The sequence below is a fragment of the Salvelinus alpinus genome, chromosome 9 (assembly GCF_045679555.1).
Source record: "Salvelinus alpinus chromosome 9, SLU_Salpinus.1, whole genome shotgun sequence".
NCBI lineage: Eukaryota > Metazoa > Chordata > Actinopteri > Salmoniformes > Salmonidae > Salvelinus > Salvelinus alpinus.
In genome coordinates this window covers 64,895,058-64,914,629 of record NC_092094.1, presented here as the reverse complement: position 1 = coordinate 64,914,629, position 19,572 = coordinate 64,895,058, and the positions used below count along the sequence as shown (strand labels likewise).

General features: G+C 41.2%; 1 protein-coding gene across 1 annotated transcript; it reads right to left on the bottom strand.

Moving 5' to 3' along the window:
* Positions 1–6,453: 6,453 nt before the first annotated feature.
* On the bottom strand, positions 6,454–17,983 carry LOC139530479 (protein odd-skipped-related 1-like). Its single transcript, XM_071326949.1, has 3 exons — positions 17,733–17,983; positions 11,448–12,188; positions 6,454–7,379 (listed from the first exon to the last, which is right to left on the bottom strand). Exons 2-3 carry the CDS (start codon positions 12,146–12,148, stop codon positions 7,247–7,249), a joined length of 834 nt encoding a protein of 277 aa, XP_071183050.1. The 5' UTR covers positions 12,149–12,188; positions 17,733–17,983; the 3' UTR covers positions 6,454–7,246.
* Between the last annotated feature and the right edge of the window lie 1,589 nt (positions 17,984–19,572).

Below are 19,572 nucleotides of genomic sequence, written 5' to 3'. Positions count from 1 at the left end.
TTGATCATCCTTGAGATGTTTCTACAACTTGATTTGAGTCTACCTGTGGTAAATTCAATTGATTGGACATGATTTGGAAAGGCACACACCTGTCTATATAAAGTCCCACAGGTGACAGTGCATGCCAGAGCAAAAACCAAACCATGAGGTCGAAGGAATTGTCCATAGAGCTCAGAGACAGGATTGTGTCGAGGCACAGCACTGGGGAAGGGTACCAAAACAGTTCTGCAGCATTGAAGGTCCCCAAGAACACAGTGGCCTCCGTCATTCTTAAATTTAAGAAGTTTGGAACCACCAAGACTCTTCCTAAAGCTGGCCGCCCGGCCAAACTGAGCAATCGGGGGAGAAGGGCCTTGGTCAGGGAGATGGCCAAGAACCCGATGGTCACTCTGACAGAGCTACAGAGTTCCCCTGCGGAGATGGGAGAAACTACCAGAAGGACAACCATCTCTGCAACACTCCACCAATCAGGCCTTTATGGTAGAGTGGCAAGATGGAAGCCATTCCTCAGAAAAAGGCACATGAGAGCTCGCTTGGAGCCTAAAGGCACCTAAAGGACTCTCAGACCATGAGAAACAAGATTCTCAGGTCTGATGAAACCAAGATTGAACTCTTTGGCCTGAATGTCAAGCGTCACGTCTGGAGGAAACCTGGCACCATCCCTACGGTGAGGCATGGTGGTGGAAGCATAATGCTGTGGGGATATTTTCAGCGGCAGGGACTAAGAGACTAGTGAGGATCGAGGGAAAGATAAACGGAGCAAAGTACAGAGAGATCATTGATGAAAACCTGCTCCTCAGACTGGGGCGAAGCTTCACCTTCCAACATTACAACGACCCAAAGCACACAGCCAAGAAAATGCATGAGTGGCTTCAGGACAAGTCTCTGAATGTCCTTGAGTGGCCCTGCCAGAGCCCGGACTTGAACTCGATCAAACATCTCTGGAGCGACCTGAAAATAGTTGTGCAGTGACGCTCCCCATCCAACCTGACAGAGCTTGAGAGGATCTGCAGAGGAGAATGGGAGAAATTCCCCAAATACAGGTGTGCCAAGCTTGTAGTGTCAAGAAGACTCAAGGCTGTAATCGCTGCCAAACAAAGTACTTAGTAAAGGGTCTGAATACTTAAGTACATGTGATATTTCATTTAAAAAAATTTTTTATTAGCAAACATTTCTAAAAGCCTGTTTTTCCTTTGTCATTATGGGTTATTGTGTGTAGATTGATGAGAAGAAAAAAAACTATTTAATCCATTTTAGAATAAGGCTTTAACGTAACAAAATTTGGAAAAAGTCAAGGGGTCTGAATACCTTCCGAATGCACTGTATAGACACATACGCATGTGTGTGTGTGTATTGCCTCTTCATCACTCACTTTTGTCTATCCAGTGTTTGAATATAATTGCTTTTGAACATTCCAGGCAATGGTTTGGGTGTAATACTGGGGCTCAGATTATTCCATATGGGTCTGGATCCAGGGACAGACTGGGACCAGATATTGCCAGGGCATTTCTAACACACTGGCCCATTTTTTTCCTCGAGGCCCCCACTATTAGCCATTTTATGCAACAACAACAAACTATTTAGACAGGCCCACCGGGCTAAAGATGGACCAGCCCATCTGGCGAACTACCCTATGGCCAGTCAATTACTGGCTGGACTTATTCAGCCGTCACCAGGACCAATGTAATAGAGTCAAAGAACACTTGTCAAAGACATTCTAATAGTCTTTAAAACCACAGATTATTTGAATCATTCCATTAGTTTCATACTATTCATTAACATTGAATTATCTGACATACCTTTACATCCCCACTGTGCTCATGTGCTCGTTAAGGTGTGTTAAAATATGCAATGTCATGTCATTTCGGTGCGCAAAGGGACTGAACCACTGAATTGATTGATGTCAAATGCTTCAATGCCACGGTTTTGAAATCAAACATAAGGCGATTATTAGAACACAGTGTAGCGTACCCAAAGCAAAAAGCATTAATATCAAATAGTACGGCGTGTAATAAAGAACACTGAATTGCCACAAAGTTAACCAAAATCGGTTCTGGATTGGAATGTTTTGTCCCTACCGCCTTAAGAATCATAATGGTTAAATATGTATGCACACAAAATTAACTTGTATGATTTCAAGGTGGGAACTATAATGTGCATTCCAAGGTGAGGATTTCCCAGAAATGTTCTTAATGTATATATCCATGACAAAAATGTACACTCTTTAATATACAAATAATCATTCATGACACATCCAACTCATCTATAACAGCTCACCAGAGCATGTTCAACGCATTACAGCACACTTGACATGTAGTGTGCTTGTCAAATGGAACCAAGTTTAACGAGAGCTTGGGACTAGAAGGTTCTATCTGCAAAAAGATGATTCTAAGACAATTGGCTTTCATGTTCCGAACCCTCAATGGTTTGAACATTGTCAGCAATTTTGATTTTGTATTCCTCTGAACTTCACAACATGAATTGGGGTATTTCGTGTAGAGAACATCGAATAGAACAAGGCTATGTTAATAACAAAATGTTGACTAAAATGCTAATTGAACATTATAGGCCTAAGCTCTCACTATAGGAAAGATTGAGCTAATTGTTGTACTACGTACTCAATTGTCCGTGTGAACATCTTGCGATTCATTTTCATAGCGGTTTTTACATAATTGCACTATAATATATGTTGGACGTAACATGAAGCTTTTATAATGCTCTGTCCCTTGACGTCATGTTTATGTATGAGTCAGTGACTCATTTATGGATGTTATATTATAAGTGCTATAAATATTGTCACCCTTAACTTGTTCTAGTTGTGGCTGTATGGTTGATGGTATTAGGTTATAAATGGGGTCAGTTTAGTCTTTACATTTTCAAACTTCATAATGGCTTAGGTTTGGATTGGAACATGATAAGCTGATCTAAGACCTGTACTTAGATCATCATTTTCCCCAATCAGTACTATTGGACCCAGCACCAAGGGGTTCTTGGATAACTCCAACATGTAGATTAAGAGGGTTCACTGCAGGCACGTTCCAAACAGTCACAGTTTGTTGATCATGTGATAACAGTTTGGAAGGTCAGTCAGGGGGCCAAATGGCACCCTATTCCCTATGGGCCCTGGTCAAAAGTAGTGCACTAAATAGGGAACAGGTGGCCATTTGGGATACTATGGGGGGGGGGGGGGGGAAACAGCTGCAGGTTAGAAACTCAAATGAAACATCAGTGTGGTAAAGGGCTCCAAGGAGATATTGAGAAAAGTAAGAAAGGTCAGCACGAATCTGCATGGGATATGCTTTTGCTTCATATCCCCAAGAGGTACTACCATAACATACTGTAGGTTTCTCTGGATTTTACAAGCTAGGGTTTAATTATCTTGTTTCAGAAACAGGGGCAATTTAGGTATGCTTTGCAGTGCAATCGGATCTGATTTCATATTCCGCCAGACCATACAGCTATCATAGGTTACACAGTCCCTAAATATTTTATTATTTATATTTTTTGGTATTTTATTTACCCCTTTTTCTCCCCAATTTCGTGGTATCCAAATTGGTAGTTACAGTCTTGTCCCATCGCTGCAACTCCCGTACGGACTCGGGAGAGGCGAAGGTCGAGAGCCGTGCGTTCTCCGAAACACAACCCAGCCAGGCCTCACTGCTTCTTGACACAATGCCCGCTCAACCAGGAAGCCAGCCGCACCAATGTGTCGGGGCAAACACCATACACCTGGCGACCGTGTCAGCGTGCATTGCACCCGCCCACCACATGAGTCGCTAGTGGGCGATGGGACAAGAACATCCCTGCCGGCCAATCCCTCCCCTAACACAGACGACACTGGGCCAATTGTGCGCCGCCCCATGGGTCTCCCGGTTGCAACATTATTTTACTTATTTAACTAGGCAAGTCAGTTAAGAACAAATTCTTATTTACAATGACAGCATACCCCAGCCAAACCCTCCCCTAACCCGGACGACGCTGGGCCAATTATGCGCCGCCCTATGGGACTCCTGATCACGTCCGGTTGTGGGACCGAACCAAGGTCTGTAGTGACGCCTCTAGCACTGAGATGTAGTACCTTAGACCCCTGCACCACTCGGGAGCCCCTTACGTCTGTACATACCTTTCAACTGACAAAAATGCTTAGCAGTCTAACCTGATATATGAAAACTGTTTCAGGTGACACATTTTGTTCCACAGAAACAGTTATGGTAGGTTACAGGTTGTCTTTCTCCTCTAACATCGATGGTCCGGTTTTGAAATGATCTGACAACATTCTTTGTAAAACTATGTCAAGATACTCATTTGATACTGTCCGAATGTTTCTTGAAACGTTCCATTACATTTGGGGGAACGTTTGTTATTGACTGGGGTGTGGTATAGTATAGTCATTGGGTGTCATGCATTTGATCTCTACAATGGGGAGAATTTGGAAGAATAAGACAATCTATTGAGGTGTCATTAGTATCGTGTGACTGATCACTTAACGTCGTTCATTATGTCTTTCACATGCATAGTGTGAAGTGACAACTTGTGAGAGCTTCAAAAGGGAAGAGAGTGACAGGGTGCAAGGTAACGGATAATGTTTGTACCTGTCCTTTCATGTTCACAATATACAGTGGGGAGAACAAGTATTTGATACACTGCCGATTTTGCAGGTTTTCCTACTTACAAAGCATGTAGAGGTCTGTAATTTTTATCATAGGTACACTTCAACTGTGAGAGACGGAATCTAAAACAAAAATTCAGAAACTCACATTGTATGATTTTTAAATAATTAATTTGCATTTTATTGCATGACATAAGTATTTGATCACCTACCAACCAGTAAGAATTCCGGCTCTCACAGACCTGTTAGTTTTTCTTTAAGAAGCCCTCCTGTTCTCCACTCATTACCTGTATTAACTGCACCTGTTTGAACTCGTTACCTGTATAAAAGACACCTGTCCACACACTCAATCAAACAGATTCCAACCTCTCCACAATGGCCAAGACCAGAGAGCTGTGTAAGGACATCAGGGATAAAATTGTAGACCTGCACAAGGCTGGGATGGGCTACAGGACAATAGGCAAGCAGCTTGGTGAGAAGGAAACAACTGTTGGCGCAATTATTAGAAAATGGAAGAAGTTCAAGATGACGGTCAATCACCCTCGGTCTGGGGCTCCATGCAAGATTTCACCTCGTGGGGCATCAATGATCATGAGGAAGGTGAGGGATCAGCCCAGAACTACACGGCAGGACCTGGTCAATGACCTGAAGAGAGCTGGGACCACAGTCTCAAAGAAAACCATTAGTAACACACTACGCCGTCATGGATTAAAATCCTGCAGCGCACGCAAGGTCCCCCTGCTTAAGCCAGTGCATGTCCAGGCCTGTCTGAAGTTTGCCAATGACCATCTGGATGATCCAGAGGAGGAATGGGAGAAGGTCATGTGGTCTGATGAGACAAAAATAGAGCTTTTTGGTCTAACTCCACTCGCCGTGTTTGGAGGAAGAAGAAGGATGAGTACAACCCCAAGAACACCATCCCAACCGTGAAGCATGGAGGTGGAAACATCATTCTTTGGGGATGCTTTTCTGCAAAGGGGACAGGACGACTGCACCGTATTGAGGGGAGGATGGATGGGGCCATGTATCGCGAGATCTTGGCCAACAACCTCCTTCCCTCAGTAAGAGCATTGAAGATGGGTCGTGGCTGGGTCTTCCAGCATGACAACGACACGAAGCACACAGCCATGGCAACTAAGGAGTGGCTCCGTAAGAAGCATCTCAAGGTCCTGGAGTGGCCTAGCCAGTCTCCAGACCTGAACCCAATAGAAAATCTTTGGAGGGAGCTGAAACTCCGTATTGCCCAGCGACAGCCCCGAAACCTGAAGGATCTGGAGAAGATCTGTAGGGAGGAGTGGGCCAAAATCCCTGCTGCAGTGTGTGCAAACCTAGTCAAGAACTACAGGAAACGTATGATCTCTGTAATTGCAAACAAAGGTTTCTGTACCAAATATTCAGTTCTGCTTTTCTGATGTATCAAATACTTATGTCATGCAATAAAATGCAAATTAATTACTTAAAAATCATACAATGTGATTTTCTGGATTTTTGTTTTAGATTCCGTCTCTCATAGTTGAAGTGTACCTATGATAAAAATTACAGACCTCTACATGCTTTGTAAGTAGGAAAACCTGCAAAATCGGCAGTGTATCAAATACTTGTTCTCCCCACTGTACATGCCATTATGTAATCAATCTATAGCAGGTTCACGGTATTTGCTGAAAATGTCTCTATACTCTATGTAATGTGCCTATTAGTTGTTTCAATAAAATGAATCGGTCAACTACAGGAAATTAGTAAAGAAAACATGTTTGCAACTGATTTCCATTGAAAAACCTCAAAAGATGTTATGGAAATTAAAAAGGCAAAGTATTTGATAGTATTTCTCTCACAACAAACCAGAATCAATTATACAATATTTATTTTGTTTAGAAAATGACTATCTATTTTTAGAAAATAAGTTTAAGGAATCCAGTGATATATGTAAATAATCAATAATCAGGTTAAAGTGCAAAAATACAATTATACAAAAAGATATCTGTACAAAAATAACATTGGAATGTGAGCTTCGAAATAGAAATAAGGCAGTTATGCTGACATGGCTGTAACCAAATGAGCAAATTTTACAAAGACTGTGTTAGACACGTAAATGTCCCTTAAAAAATGTGGGGATCAAAAGTGAGAGTCTCTCGGAATGTCTGAGAGGTCAAGTTTGTCCGAAAGATCTGGATCACATTCCATACATCCATGATGTATGATCCATTCGCCCCAATGGGTTTCATCATGCCCAACCAATACACAGCCTCTAAGTCCTTTAGCCCAATTCTCTCTTAACTAAACGTGGAAAAAACAACTTAGTTATAGTCCAAGGTGCTCCTGGAAATTGTCTGGATACATCATAGAGATCCAGGATTTTCAAATCTCTGTGAAGAATCGTTCCCCACGATGAGCTCAAGAGGCTGGTGTGAAATGTTGGTGAACATTTCACTTTTTCAGTCAGAAAACTTCAGTTCAAGTTCAGAGATGTTCTATGTTAAACATCTGTTCATGTGCCCTTGAGCAAGGCACTTAAACCTAATTTCTCCTGTAAATCACTCTGGATATGAGCGTCTGCTAAATGCCTAAATTTGCTTTAAAAAATGTCTTTGCTTTTATTCTTTCCAGTGTCCCCTATTCCTCTTTTTTTAATTATTGATATCACTTAATCTTGGATGGCTTTAGTTCCTTGACCTGCATGTGTAACGTTTTGTGGACGGCTAGAGTTCTGGACTGACAAAATCCCTTTCCACACTCCTGGCACTTGAACGGTTTCTCCTTGGAATGGATGTACCTGCAGGGTAGAACAGAACAAAAAGAGTGTCAGGTTTGACTAACAAAACATAACAAACACACAAAGACAACTGTCAATCTAAAGCCACAAATTAATAAAAGACAACAAAGAAATAAGAGAAAAAGGAGGTGAACGTTATGGTGATATATTGTTCTAAAAGGTATGAATTACAATGTATGCCTCTCATACTCAACACGTATGCAACATATTGATGTTGTTTATATCACTTTCAGCTATAACTCAAATCAATATCAACAGTGCCAATGTCAATTCAAAAGCATTCCGACGTATTAACTATAGATTGCCCCCGCTAAACTCTTTAATATGCACATGATATCGCTTCATGCCTTTTTTGCAGCTTTTCACACTACTTAACCAGATTTTTACCCAATTTAATTCACATACTGGATTGTTACTGAATTTTTTCACATACTGATCATGTTAGTGGCCTGTCGCTCTAAATGGATTAACGGTCCAATGCATGATATGGTTGGGGCAAATTCCATTCAGGGCTATTCCATGTCTTGAATTAGAATGAATTCAAATGGAATTGGACTCAACCCTGATGCATTACACTGTCAGAAACTCAACATGATTAATCAGTAGCGTATACGACAATTTAGGAAGCAATTACTCATTTTGTATTCATATTCTATGCTGTTCTGTTGGGGACCAGGGGTGCTATTTTCACTTTTGGTGAAAATCGTATGATTTTTAAACGGCCTCGTACTCAAATCTTGCTAGTACAATATGCATATTTTTATTACTATTGGATAGAAAACAACCTCTAGTTTCTAAAAACGTTTGAATTTTTTCTCTGAGTGGAACAGAAGTCATTTGGCAGCACTTTCCCTGAACAGGAAGTAGAATGCAAGATGTCTATGCTCGCTTCAACGCTCTGCCTATACATGGTCATGCCACCTATGACCCGAAACACACCTCATACGCCTTCCTCTGGGTGTCAAGAGGACGTCAGAGGAGAAATTTTGTGTTTATCTTGTTCTGACGTGAAATAAGACCTATTTCTTTGACGTGACCGTCCATTTCCGGAAGTCTGAAGCGCGCGACTTAGAAGAGAGATTGTGTTTTGTTTTGCTGCCGTTTCGGATGTCAACTATCTCCGGCTCGGATTTGATTTGATAAATGAGACCATATCATCGTAATGTATGTTTTTTTAATATAGTTTAATCAGATTATTTGAATTTTTTTCGGGAGTTTTGCCGTGTTCCGTTGTGTGACTTTGTTTACTTGGAGAGATCCGTGCCACTCGACTAGTACCCATGCTAAATGAAGTGGGAAAGGTACCATTCTGAATGGAATGAACGACTCATCTGGACTAAGGACATCTTGATCAACATTCTGATGAAAGATCAGCAAAAGTAAGACCCAATTTATAATGTTATTTCATATATCGGTCGTGCATGTGAACTGGTCGTGGGCGCCCAGCTGGTTCTGGCTGGCGTGGCTATGCTAATTTAGCGCTACATTTTGTTTTCGCTATAAAACATTTAACTTCTTGCCACTATAGGGGGTGCTGTTTCGCATTAGCATAATTTGCTCAACAGATTAAACGGCTTCCTAATAAATTCTTGCTCGTACAATATGCATATTATTGTTATTATTGGATAGAAAACACTCTCTAGTTTCTATAGCGGTTGGAATTTTGTCTCTGAGTGGTACAGAACTCAATCTACAGCACTTTTCATGATAGGGAGTCAGATTTCAGACATCCTGGCCCCTGATCTGGAGTCAGTTTAAAGGTCCCTGTAAATGCTATGGAGAAACAGACACGTCTTACGTCTTCCCCTGGATGTCAGTACGTGATGACGCTTTGAATGGAGTCGATTGCGCAATCAGGGGCTGCATAAAAGAGCAAATACCGGAAGTAGCATCCCTTTGCTGCCTGCGCGTTGCGCACGGAGGACGTCGGACTCGCCTCCTTCCAAGCGTTTGTTTAGCCAGTAATATTTCTCTGGTCATGTTTTTACTCGTTAGAGGTGTTAAAAACATCATAAGGTAGTTAATTTAAACCGTTTTATAGCAATTTATATCCGTTTAGTGCGATTTTGACCCATTTATTTCTGAGGCACTTTGAACAGCTGGGCACGTTTCCAGTTCATGCCGAACGTTAGTGGGCATTTCCACATGGCAAGAGGACAGCTTTCGACCAAAAGACGATTAGACCCAAGAAAGGATTCTTTGCCCAAGATTCTGATGGAAGAACAGCTCACAGTAAGAACAATTTATGATGATAAATCGTGTTTCTGTCGAAAAATGTTAAACGCTTATGTCGCCATTTTGTTTTGTATCGCTTCGCTTGGCGCAACCTGTATTGAAAAGTAAGGATAATTAAAAAAATGTAAATCAGCGATTGCATTAAGAACTAATTTGTCTTTCGATTCCTGTCAACCCTGTATTTTTTAGTCAAGTATATGATTAGCTTTTGATTAAACTAGATCACTAAAAGATGGCGACCGACATTTCCAGGCTTGTTTTGCTACTATTTTCATTGTATAACCACGTTTTTTTATGGCTAAATATGCACATTTTCGAACAAACTCTATATGTATGTTGTAAAATGATGTTACAGGAGTGTCATCGGAAGAATTCTGAGAAGGTTAGTGAAAAAATTAATACATTTTGGCGATGATTACGTTATCCCTCTCTTTGGCTTGTATCAATGCTCGGGTAACGTTTGCACATGTGGTATGCTAATATAACGATTTATTGTGTTTTCGCTGTAAAACGCTTAGAAAATCTGAAATATTGTCTGAATTCACAAGAACTGTGTCTTTCCATTGCTATGCTTTGTCTATTTTTATGAAATGTTTTATGATGAGTAAATTGGTCATACACGTTGCTCTCTGTAGTAATTCTAGTCGAGTTGTGATGGTGGGTGCAATTGTAAACTGTGATTTCTACCTGAAATATGCACATTTCTCTAACAAAACCTATCCTATACCATAAATATGTTATCAGACTGTCATCTGATGAGGTTTTTTCTTGGTTAGTGGCTATCAATATCTTAGTTTAGCCGAATTGGTGATAGCTACTGGTGGAGAGAAAAAATGGTGGACAAAGAAATTGTGTATTTTGCTAACGTGTTTAGCTAATAGATTAACATATTGTGTCTTCCCTGTAAAACATTTTAAAAATCTGAAATGGTGGCTTTATTCACAAGATCTGTATCTTTCATTAGGTGTCTTGGACTTGTGATTTAATGATATTTAGATGCTACTATTTAATTGTGACGCTATGCTAGCGATGCTAATCAGTGTGGGGGGGGGGTGGGGGGTGCTCCCGGACCCGGGGTAGAGGCTCGTGAAAGGTTAATAAATCTGAAATATTGTCTGGAATCACAAGAATCCTGTCTTTCAATTGCTGCACAGTATGTATTTCTCAGATATGTTTTATGATGAGTAATTAGTTATTTGACGTTGGTGTCTGTAAATGTTATGGCTGCTTTCGGTGCAATTTCTGATTGTAGCTGAAATGTAATTTATGATTTATACCATAAATATGCACATTTTTCAAAAAAAACATATGCTATACAATAAATATGTTATCAGACTGTCATCTTATGAAGTTGTTTCTTGGTTAGTGGCTATATATATCTTTATTTGGTCGAATTAGTGATAGCTAGTGACGGAGTAAAAAACTGATGGAGTTAGAAAAGTGCTCTCTTTTGCTGACGTGGTTAGCTAATAGATTTACATATTTTGTCTTCCCTGTAAAACATTTTAAAAATCGGACATGTTGGCTTGATTCACAAGATGTGTACCTTTCATATGCTGTATTGGACTTGTTAATGTGTGAAAGTTAAATATTTCTAAAAAACATTTTTTTGAATTTCGCGCTCTGCCTTTTCAGTGGAATGTGGGAGGAGTTCCGCTAGCGGAACGGGGGAGTGAGACAGGTTAATTGTGGCCAATTAATAAAGTTTCCAATAATACAATAATTTACAATAAAATATTATTCATTAATTTACAACATTTTGGCAGCCATCTATCTCCATACTCCTCCTTCGTTAAATTGAGCTTCATTGTAATAGAAAAGTGCAGGTCTCACCTATGGTCTCGGAGGTGGTCCTGCCTCCGGAAGGCCTTGTGGCAGATGTCGCAGGTGTATGGCCTCTCGTCCGTGTGCGTCCGCTCATGGATAAGCAGGTTATAGGACTTAGTGAAGTGGCGGCCGCAGAACTTGCACACAAATTCCTTCTTGGTCTTGGAGGGCAGGCGGCCGCGGCTGGGCTTGCGCTCGGGTGATGACAGCTTGGCTATGTCCATGAGACAGCCTAGCCCGCCATGGCGAGGGGAAGTGGTGACGACTGCCCCCATTATGCTCAAGTCCTCCGCCTTCAGTGGGTCTTCCTGGGTGGCGGCGGCAGCCAAGTTGGCGAAGTCGAAGCGTGGCTGAGGCTTGCTCTTGGAGCCCTGGAAGAGACCCATGGCGGTAGCTGCGGCATTGGCCGCAGCGGCCTGGTCCTTGGACTGGACCAGGTGGGGAAAGATGGGGATGGAAGGTATGCCGGGGAAGCGGCCGTCCATCAGGGCTGGGAGCTTGGAGAAAGTGCAGCGGGGAAGAGCGAAGGGAGGGTAGCCCAGGGTCCACTGATGGAGGTGGACGGCATGCAGGGCGCTGAAGCTATAGATGCCAGGGACCTGGTCCGTGGGTAGCTGGAAGCCATTGGAGGTCTGGAGAAAGGAGTAGTTGGCGAGCTGCAGGGAGGGGTGGAGGGGAACCGGGGCTGGAAGAGTCTTGCTGCCCATGGTTGGTGTCGCTACTGATCACCAGATCACGGGATTCTCTCTGGAAAAGCAACACCACAAAAAAGTCAGGTCATATTGACAACACAACAGAACTGTACACATACAGTATAAGTCATAATGTGTTATTGTTTTACAAACCAATGATACAGTGACAACAGTATCTTCTACTATTCTAATAATACAAATAAGGACAATAATGATCATAATTGTTCATAATAAAACCAGGAAGCATAATTGTGTTATTTAATGAGGATCAAATAACATTTCTAACTAAGTATTTCCTGCTACCCCCTCTTTTTGAGTCATCCTGGCGTCTTTCCCCCACACACAATCACAATGCCAAGCCAATACACAAGCGGCCCGGCTTGATTATCTAGTTGCTTTTCAAGAGGCCTCATATCAGTGGATTAAGGTGATGCGTGTGAATGTATCCCTTTACCACTGAGACAAAGGGGAAGACAGTGATAAGAGCTGTCTGAACCAGACCTCCGTGCAACAGGAGCTACCAGCTCAACACATGGTCCGACACACACACACCATGAATCACGTATTGTCCTCAAGGCACACGATGAGTGAGGACAGCCTGCGTGTGTGGGTTTGCGTGTGTACACACATGCATGTGTGTGTGGTCCATGCGTACAGGTCAGAGAAGAGAAGGTGTGCACTGCACTCCCAGTGCTGACAGTGGTGTGTGTTTGGTGTGGGTGTTTCCCATTCCCAGAAAACATGCCGGGGGCTGTTAAGACGAGGGTAAATCGAATGACACCATTTACTGAGGTGAAATGCCTCCGTGAGCAGGGCTCTAAAAAGTGTGACCATATGCTCCGAAATATTTTGCACCAGTGCGACAAGATTCTAAATGTTGTAATGATGAGGCTTAGCTGTACTGCTGTTTCCGAGTGCCCTGGATACATAAAAGTGAGCGCAGATTCGTGACCGTGGATGTTGCACTATTTCTACAGATGAAACCGCTTGTCCCGAGCCCAAACCATTCAAAAGTTGTGACTACAGTATATTACCAGCACTACGTTTTTTTCTTCCAGCTGCAGTTGGATGCATCTCCATTGGCAGGCCATATTTTACATGAATAAATCATGTCGCGGGCGGTTAACATTACCTTATTAGCTAGCTAGCTAACAACCTGGTAACTTTACCAGTGTATCCAAACATTTGGGGGTAACGAAAGAATGGTAACGGGACAGCTTCTTCAGGAGATCAATGCAGTCTCACGTCAGATGGCGTCAATCGTACACGACACGCAGCTGCCAGGCGCCATTTGTCTAACCAAACATGGAACTAAATCAAGATTTAGATCATCCGCCTAACAGTAGCTATGACGCACTGGCTACTACGGCAAACCATGCTTGATCAGCTGAGCAAATTAGCCCCAGCTAGCAGCCTAGTGTTTTGAATGGCCATTACGGTAGCTAGTTTGTCAGCTTGTTGATGAAGTTGTACGGCACCAAAGTTATGGGACTGTTCTCAGAAATCAGCACACGTTTGACTCTGACAGCTGGCACTGTGCCTACTTTAACATTTGGCAAACACGATAACGTCACAGCTAAAACAGTCAGCTGTGCCGCAGAAACCGGTGAACTAATCACGGCAGAACAGAAACAGTCTTATCATGAAAACTCACTTGTGCTGTTATTAGCTAGAATTTCACGACACTAGCTACAGGGAGCATTGAGTGTGTGAACGGACGTTGTTAGCCTGGCTTTCATTTCATATGGATTAATTTGAGACTAGTTCAGCCAGCAAGCAGACACACGCTAGTTAATTTGCGTGCACATTTAGATTCATAAATACTGATTCTACAACCACAAAACACCTTAGCTACATGTAGAATTATGTGGTGAAGACTTCTGATGAAAAAAACTATTTTAGCTTTTAAAATTAACACACGTCTTTACAGGGTTATATATTAGTTTCTAGTGGACACCGTGTACTTCAAAAGTATGTCAAATTCATATAGGCCCAATAAAGGCTGTAAAAATCTTAGTTTCTGGTGCTCCTACATTTTATGTGGTGCTCTTAAATGTTTGAAATTGGGAGCACCAGTGCTACCAATTAATGTTTTTAATGTATAGCCCTGTCTGTGAATCTGTTTAAACAGGTTTTGATAAGAGGAAATAACAAGGAACAATAATGCCTCTGTTTCTGTACCTATTTGATGGTCAGGATATGAAACAGTTATCCTGTGTCTTTTCTGTCTTAGTCTAAACAGAGCTGGCATGCCCGCACCATTGTGTGGTGATTTAGCTATCCACAAAAAAAGCATTACCCCTAAGCCAAGCCCTTTGCTTTGTTTGATTTTTGTTATTCATAGGGAAGTGTGTGTAATCCCCATTTTTTTTTACTGCTCTGCAAATATGACTCCTTCATAATTCTACTACTGGTTTATATTATTCATCTTATTGTTAAAAGTGGTCATGGGTTATCTACTTTAGTCATACATACTGTGTCATCAAAACATAAGGAAACCACAAGATATGGCCTAATCAAGATATAGATAATAATAGGCTACATTGATATAAATAAGCCTATTAGAGAAAAGGACCCCTTGATCATACTGGTGAACATAGGGTAAAATGTTGATGAATAAAAGTGGGGAGTGAGTGAGAGCCATGGTTGCGTAGCAGTAAATAAAAGTGAAATAGTCCTAATTAGAATTACCGAACCTCAAACGTCCCCCGGGGTTTTCTCCTTTCTGATCATGACCCAGAAGTAATTGACTTTTACTTAGAGGTCATTAGGGGAGATCAGCGGTTGCTCCCGAGCCGTGTCGTATCCTTAATAACCCTTTGATGTCTACATACCATCTCAACGACTCAACAATCAAGCTAAACACTGCTACGTCCCATTCCCCGTTGGTCGTGATTGGCCAACTGTTAAATTCCGCACCTCGGCCGAAAGCGGACGTGTTGTGAGATTTGAGATACAAGATAACGCAAAGCATGACCGAATTGTCCCACACACATATCACGCCAGTATATTATTGTTAGTATGTTTCAGAAATGTGCTCTCTCCACTCTAATTCTAAATAGATAGAGGTTAGACTACTAGGACAGGTCAACACAAGATCCCAAATCCTACGGATTAAAGGTGACCCGAGGTAAACCTAAATTACATTTTGCCAAGACGTTGTTGGCTAATTAGGAGGATTTTGCATTGGTGTTGGCAAGAAAAATCACACCAGCATTCCCATTTCGGTCCCCACACGCCAAAATGGATGAAAATCAGCGCAGCTTTTCCTTGCCACAAGAGTATCTAAACTGAGGTGATGAAAAAGTTCATGGGATCACTTTATGTTGTTTCCATATATGCGCGCTCTTGTAGCCTACAGACATGGGCCTTACCTATAACATTAGGCCTACATGTAATTTCAGGATTTAGAGGGAGCTTGCATCTTTCAGGTTGTACATAAACAAAGAGACGAATATAGGCTACAGTAAGCATTACATTGTAATGCACTAGTTTAGGATGAAAGAATGTGGGAATATTTTTTGTTATTCATTATTATATATTTTTTATTTACCTAGGCAAGTCAGTAAAGAACTAATTCTTATTTACAATTATGTCCTACCCCGGTCATACCCTAACCCGGACGACGCTGGGCCAATTGTGCCTGTGGGACTCCCAATCACGGCCGGATGTGATGCAGCCAGGATCGAACCAGGGTCTGTAGTGACGCCTCTAGCACTGAGATGCAGTGCCTAAGACTGCTGCGCCACCCGGGAGCAAATACACTCGGGAAGCTACAGGCTACGACTCAGTCAAACTAAATCCATATTGTCAATTTGTCTGATAGCCCTAACCTCACTACCGTGGCTAGGATAGGCTTTCTGTCATATGCCTACATATCTTTTTGGTAAACTAAACTGCATGCAAACGTGGTTGACTTCGTCTCATTAGCTCTTGTTTAAAAGTGGATTAAAGTAGACTAGAAAGCATATTTCTAAGAAACATATATTGTTCAATTCTTATAGATGCGGAATGATGACCTTGTGTGTACTCACTGGGCACACACTGGTTGAATCAACGTTGTTTCCACATAATTTCAATGAAATGACGTTCAACCAACGGGGGATAGATGTTGAATTGACGTGGGTTTTGGAGAGCAACTTCCGAGTTCTTATGTTAAATGCAGATCCTTTGGTCAACTGTGCAGCAATTACCGCGAATGCGCATGTTTTTAGCCGTGTGTTGATGCAGAACATGAGAGGATATGGGCACTTGAGCGCAATAAAATAAAGCAACTGATGTGTACACCTAAGCAACGTGGGAAGCAGTTCTCTGAAAATAACAATGAAAAAAATGTATAGGCCTAAGAATGATCCCAATTTAAGACAATTGTTCCAAATCATATTTGATACCATAAACCCGTGAATTTGTACATAGCAATTAGCACAAACATGTGGTCACTCTTTTAATTCAGATTATTGTAATTTCGAGACAAAATACGGTGTTTTAATGAGATGTATAAATTCCTACAGCAGAAAACACTGATAAATCGTGTGTTCAAGTAAATCCATGTAAATTAGCCTACAATAAAATGACGACTTTCGTTACATTCCATAACATTGGTTTAACTCTAAATATGTGATTATTAATAGCATGAAATTGCCCTGCGACTAAGACAGCTTAAAGTTGAAAGATAACAAAATAAATTATGAAATGTACGCGGACACTAGCTTTTGTTTTTTGATGGCCTATTGAAATTCGTTGAAGTAATTTACTATAAGAGACGCTTAAAACAAATAACAACGATAGCCTAATGGTCATTATCATCCTAACCATTCCAGTAATATTTGAATAAATCAATATATTACTAATATTTGGAAGTAGGCTTACCTTATGCCACCAATGAATGGAAGACATATTATACATTATAGACAACAGAAAAATGCATTCACTACGACTTTCATACTGGTTTGGATAAATTAATTGGGGAAAAACCTCAAAATAAATGGCCATCATCGTCCTTATGTTAACTCAAACCATGTAATGTATAATGTAGTTCAACGAAATGTATGTTTTGCATGGAATGATCTCTTTATTTTCACATACATCCTTGTTGATTTTACTCCATCAACTTCACATCGTGCTGGAATGCGTTCACTTCTGAAAGATCGGTCAGTGCTATCCAGAGTCCTTGGGACGTTCACACCCTCACCTTATCCTTAACCATAACCCTTACCTAAGGATCCCGTATAACACGTGAAAGATCCCACCTGTTTCACACTTGCCTGGCGCATCTAACTCAGAAGGCACTCAGACCTGACTCCATGCAAGCTCGAGACACTGTCGACGATGTTTACTTCTAGTTCCTGCGTTAAAACATGTCAAAAACGGAATATTAAGGGATATTGTAATAACACCTATATTTTCTTTTCATGGAACAGTTATGTTACTAGAACTCAGCTCGGACCAGTTGCGCTAAAGTTGACAGCTTTGTTCATTGTGCCTCGCGTTGTCATTCCCCCCGAAGAAGCCCGAACATAAACAACTTTTAAACGTCATATTCTGACAGATGGCTCAGGGAAAAATTACAGACAAAATGTAATACAAAGGGAATAGTTACCAGCTCAGATCGGTCGGTCCTTGGATCCGGAGGGGTCCTGGAGTTGAAAACTTGCGGATGGCCCGATGCAAAACGCCTTGGGAAAAAAGTTTCAAGTAGTTCAGAGAAAGTTTTTGACTTCGCAAGACAACTTGCCCCGCATGTTCACACCGAGCTCAGAATGTATGCGCGTGTAGTTCACAGCTGTCCCAAATAGTTGTGTGCAGGACTTCTGTAGTGACTCTGGGGAAGACGCCTTCTGTTACTGCCCTGCGGTCTGCACTCAAACCGCCTCTTTATTGCAACCAAACCCTTTACTCGCACATGCGCGTCATATAGTCAGCCCCCATTCGAATTTGAGATAGCTCTTTACTGTAAACTCCATTCCCCCTTTTTTTTGGAAGTAGGCTCACTTTATGCCACAAAGTGGTGGTGGCGGGGGGGCGAACACAGTTGCAGCACAGTGTCAAACGTGATCTCTTTCACAACGTTGGTGTATGTGGCCTTAATGAGCTTAATGCATACAGCATTTTCCTATTTACAAACTAATCAAAGTATCAATTTGCCATTTTGTCTAGCTCATAACTGAAAATGTATTATTTTTTAACCAGCGTCCAGGCCTATAGACTTTACAAATAGGCATGCCATTAATATAATTATTAAGATATTATCCACATTATATTAATATTACTATTATTGTTATTATTATTATCATCATCCTAGTTTTAATAACAATGTTTATACTTATTTCCATAGGGTTGGTATTATTAGTGGATGCAACATGTGGATTTAACCTCATGCACCTAAAGCATACAATCTGTAATCTGAAGGGCAAAAATCCCCAAAACAAATAATTTCGATTATTATTAATTGGAATGAAAGCAAATTGCTCTTTTAAAAATAATTCCATTAGGACTCCGTGCCTTCCTGTTTAAAATAAGCTTCTGTACAAGGTGGAAGGGACTAACAAATCAACTCCCTCTTTCTCCTAATTAAAGTAAATATGCAACTGTCACTTTAACTTGAGATCGGGAGGGAAATAAATAGCATTAGTGTAATGCTATTTATTACACCCCCCCCCCCCAAACCATTATTCAATTAAGACGGATCTCAACCTGTGTTCAATTTCAATTGCAGGAGAAAATATCTTCTTTATACAGAAGAAAGAGCAGATGAGATGAGGTATTCTAGGCTTTTTATGTAATAAATTAAATACCCGAAGTTAAACTCAAATTAAGCAAGGCAGGGGAGGAACATTTACGAAACTGGAAACATTAGGCCCGCTGAGATGTATGACTTTGTTGAATAATCACTAAGTGAGCTATTAAAAAAAATCGAATGAATACATTTACCTAATACATTTGATTAATATAAAACACTCATTGTCCAAGTTCCAGCACACATGCAGCTCACTGTAGGTCTTCACCGTTATCGTTGTTATATTGACAAGGTGTTCGTGCTCCTGTGGTCAAGCTGTTTTTTCTTCTCGCATTTGCAGGGCAATTGATCCCTCTTAAAAGTGTGGATAAGCAACACCTTGCGGTGGTGCTATAGTGTACAAAACCCGCCACCTGCTGGACATACCATTATCTTCTCCTGCATAGTCCTGTGTTCCTCCTTTACAAACAAATGAAGGTAAGGCCAGCGCCCTAACCCCATGCCATGCATTGTCTAATATCGACCCAAACGACTTACCTTTGTTGTTGGTATCATTATCAGATTTCAGTAATATTGTTACAGAAAAGTAGGCTACTGTCAACTAAAACACTTGGAAATACACTACATGGACAAAAGTTTGTGAATACCTGCTCGTCGAACATCTCATTCTAAAATCATGGGCATTGATATGGAGTTGGAACCC

Excerpts from the sequence above, each read along its gene's own strand:
- LOC139530479 (XM_071326949.1), bottom strand. The coding sequence starts at position 12,148 with ATGGGCAGCAAGACTCTTCCAGCCCCGGTTCCCCTCCACCCCTCCCTG. Across the intron at positions 7,380-11,447 it reads GACCACCTCCGAGACCATAG|GTACATCCATTCCAAGGAGA; the intron begins GTGAGACCTGCA and ends TCTACCCTGCAG.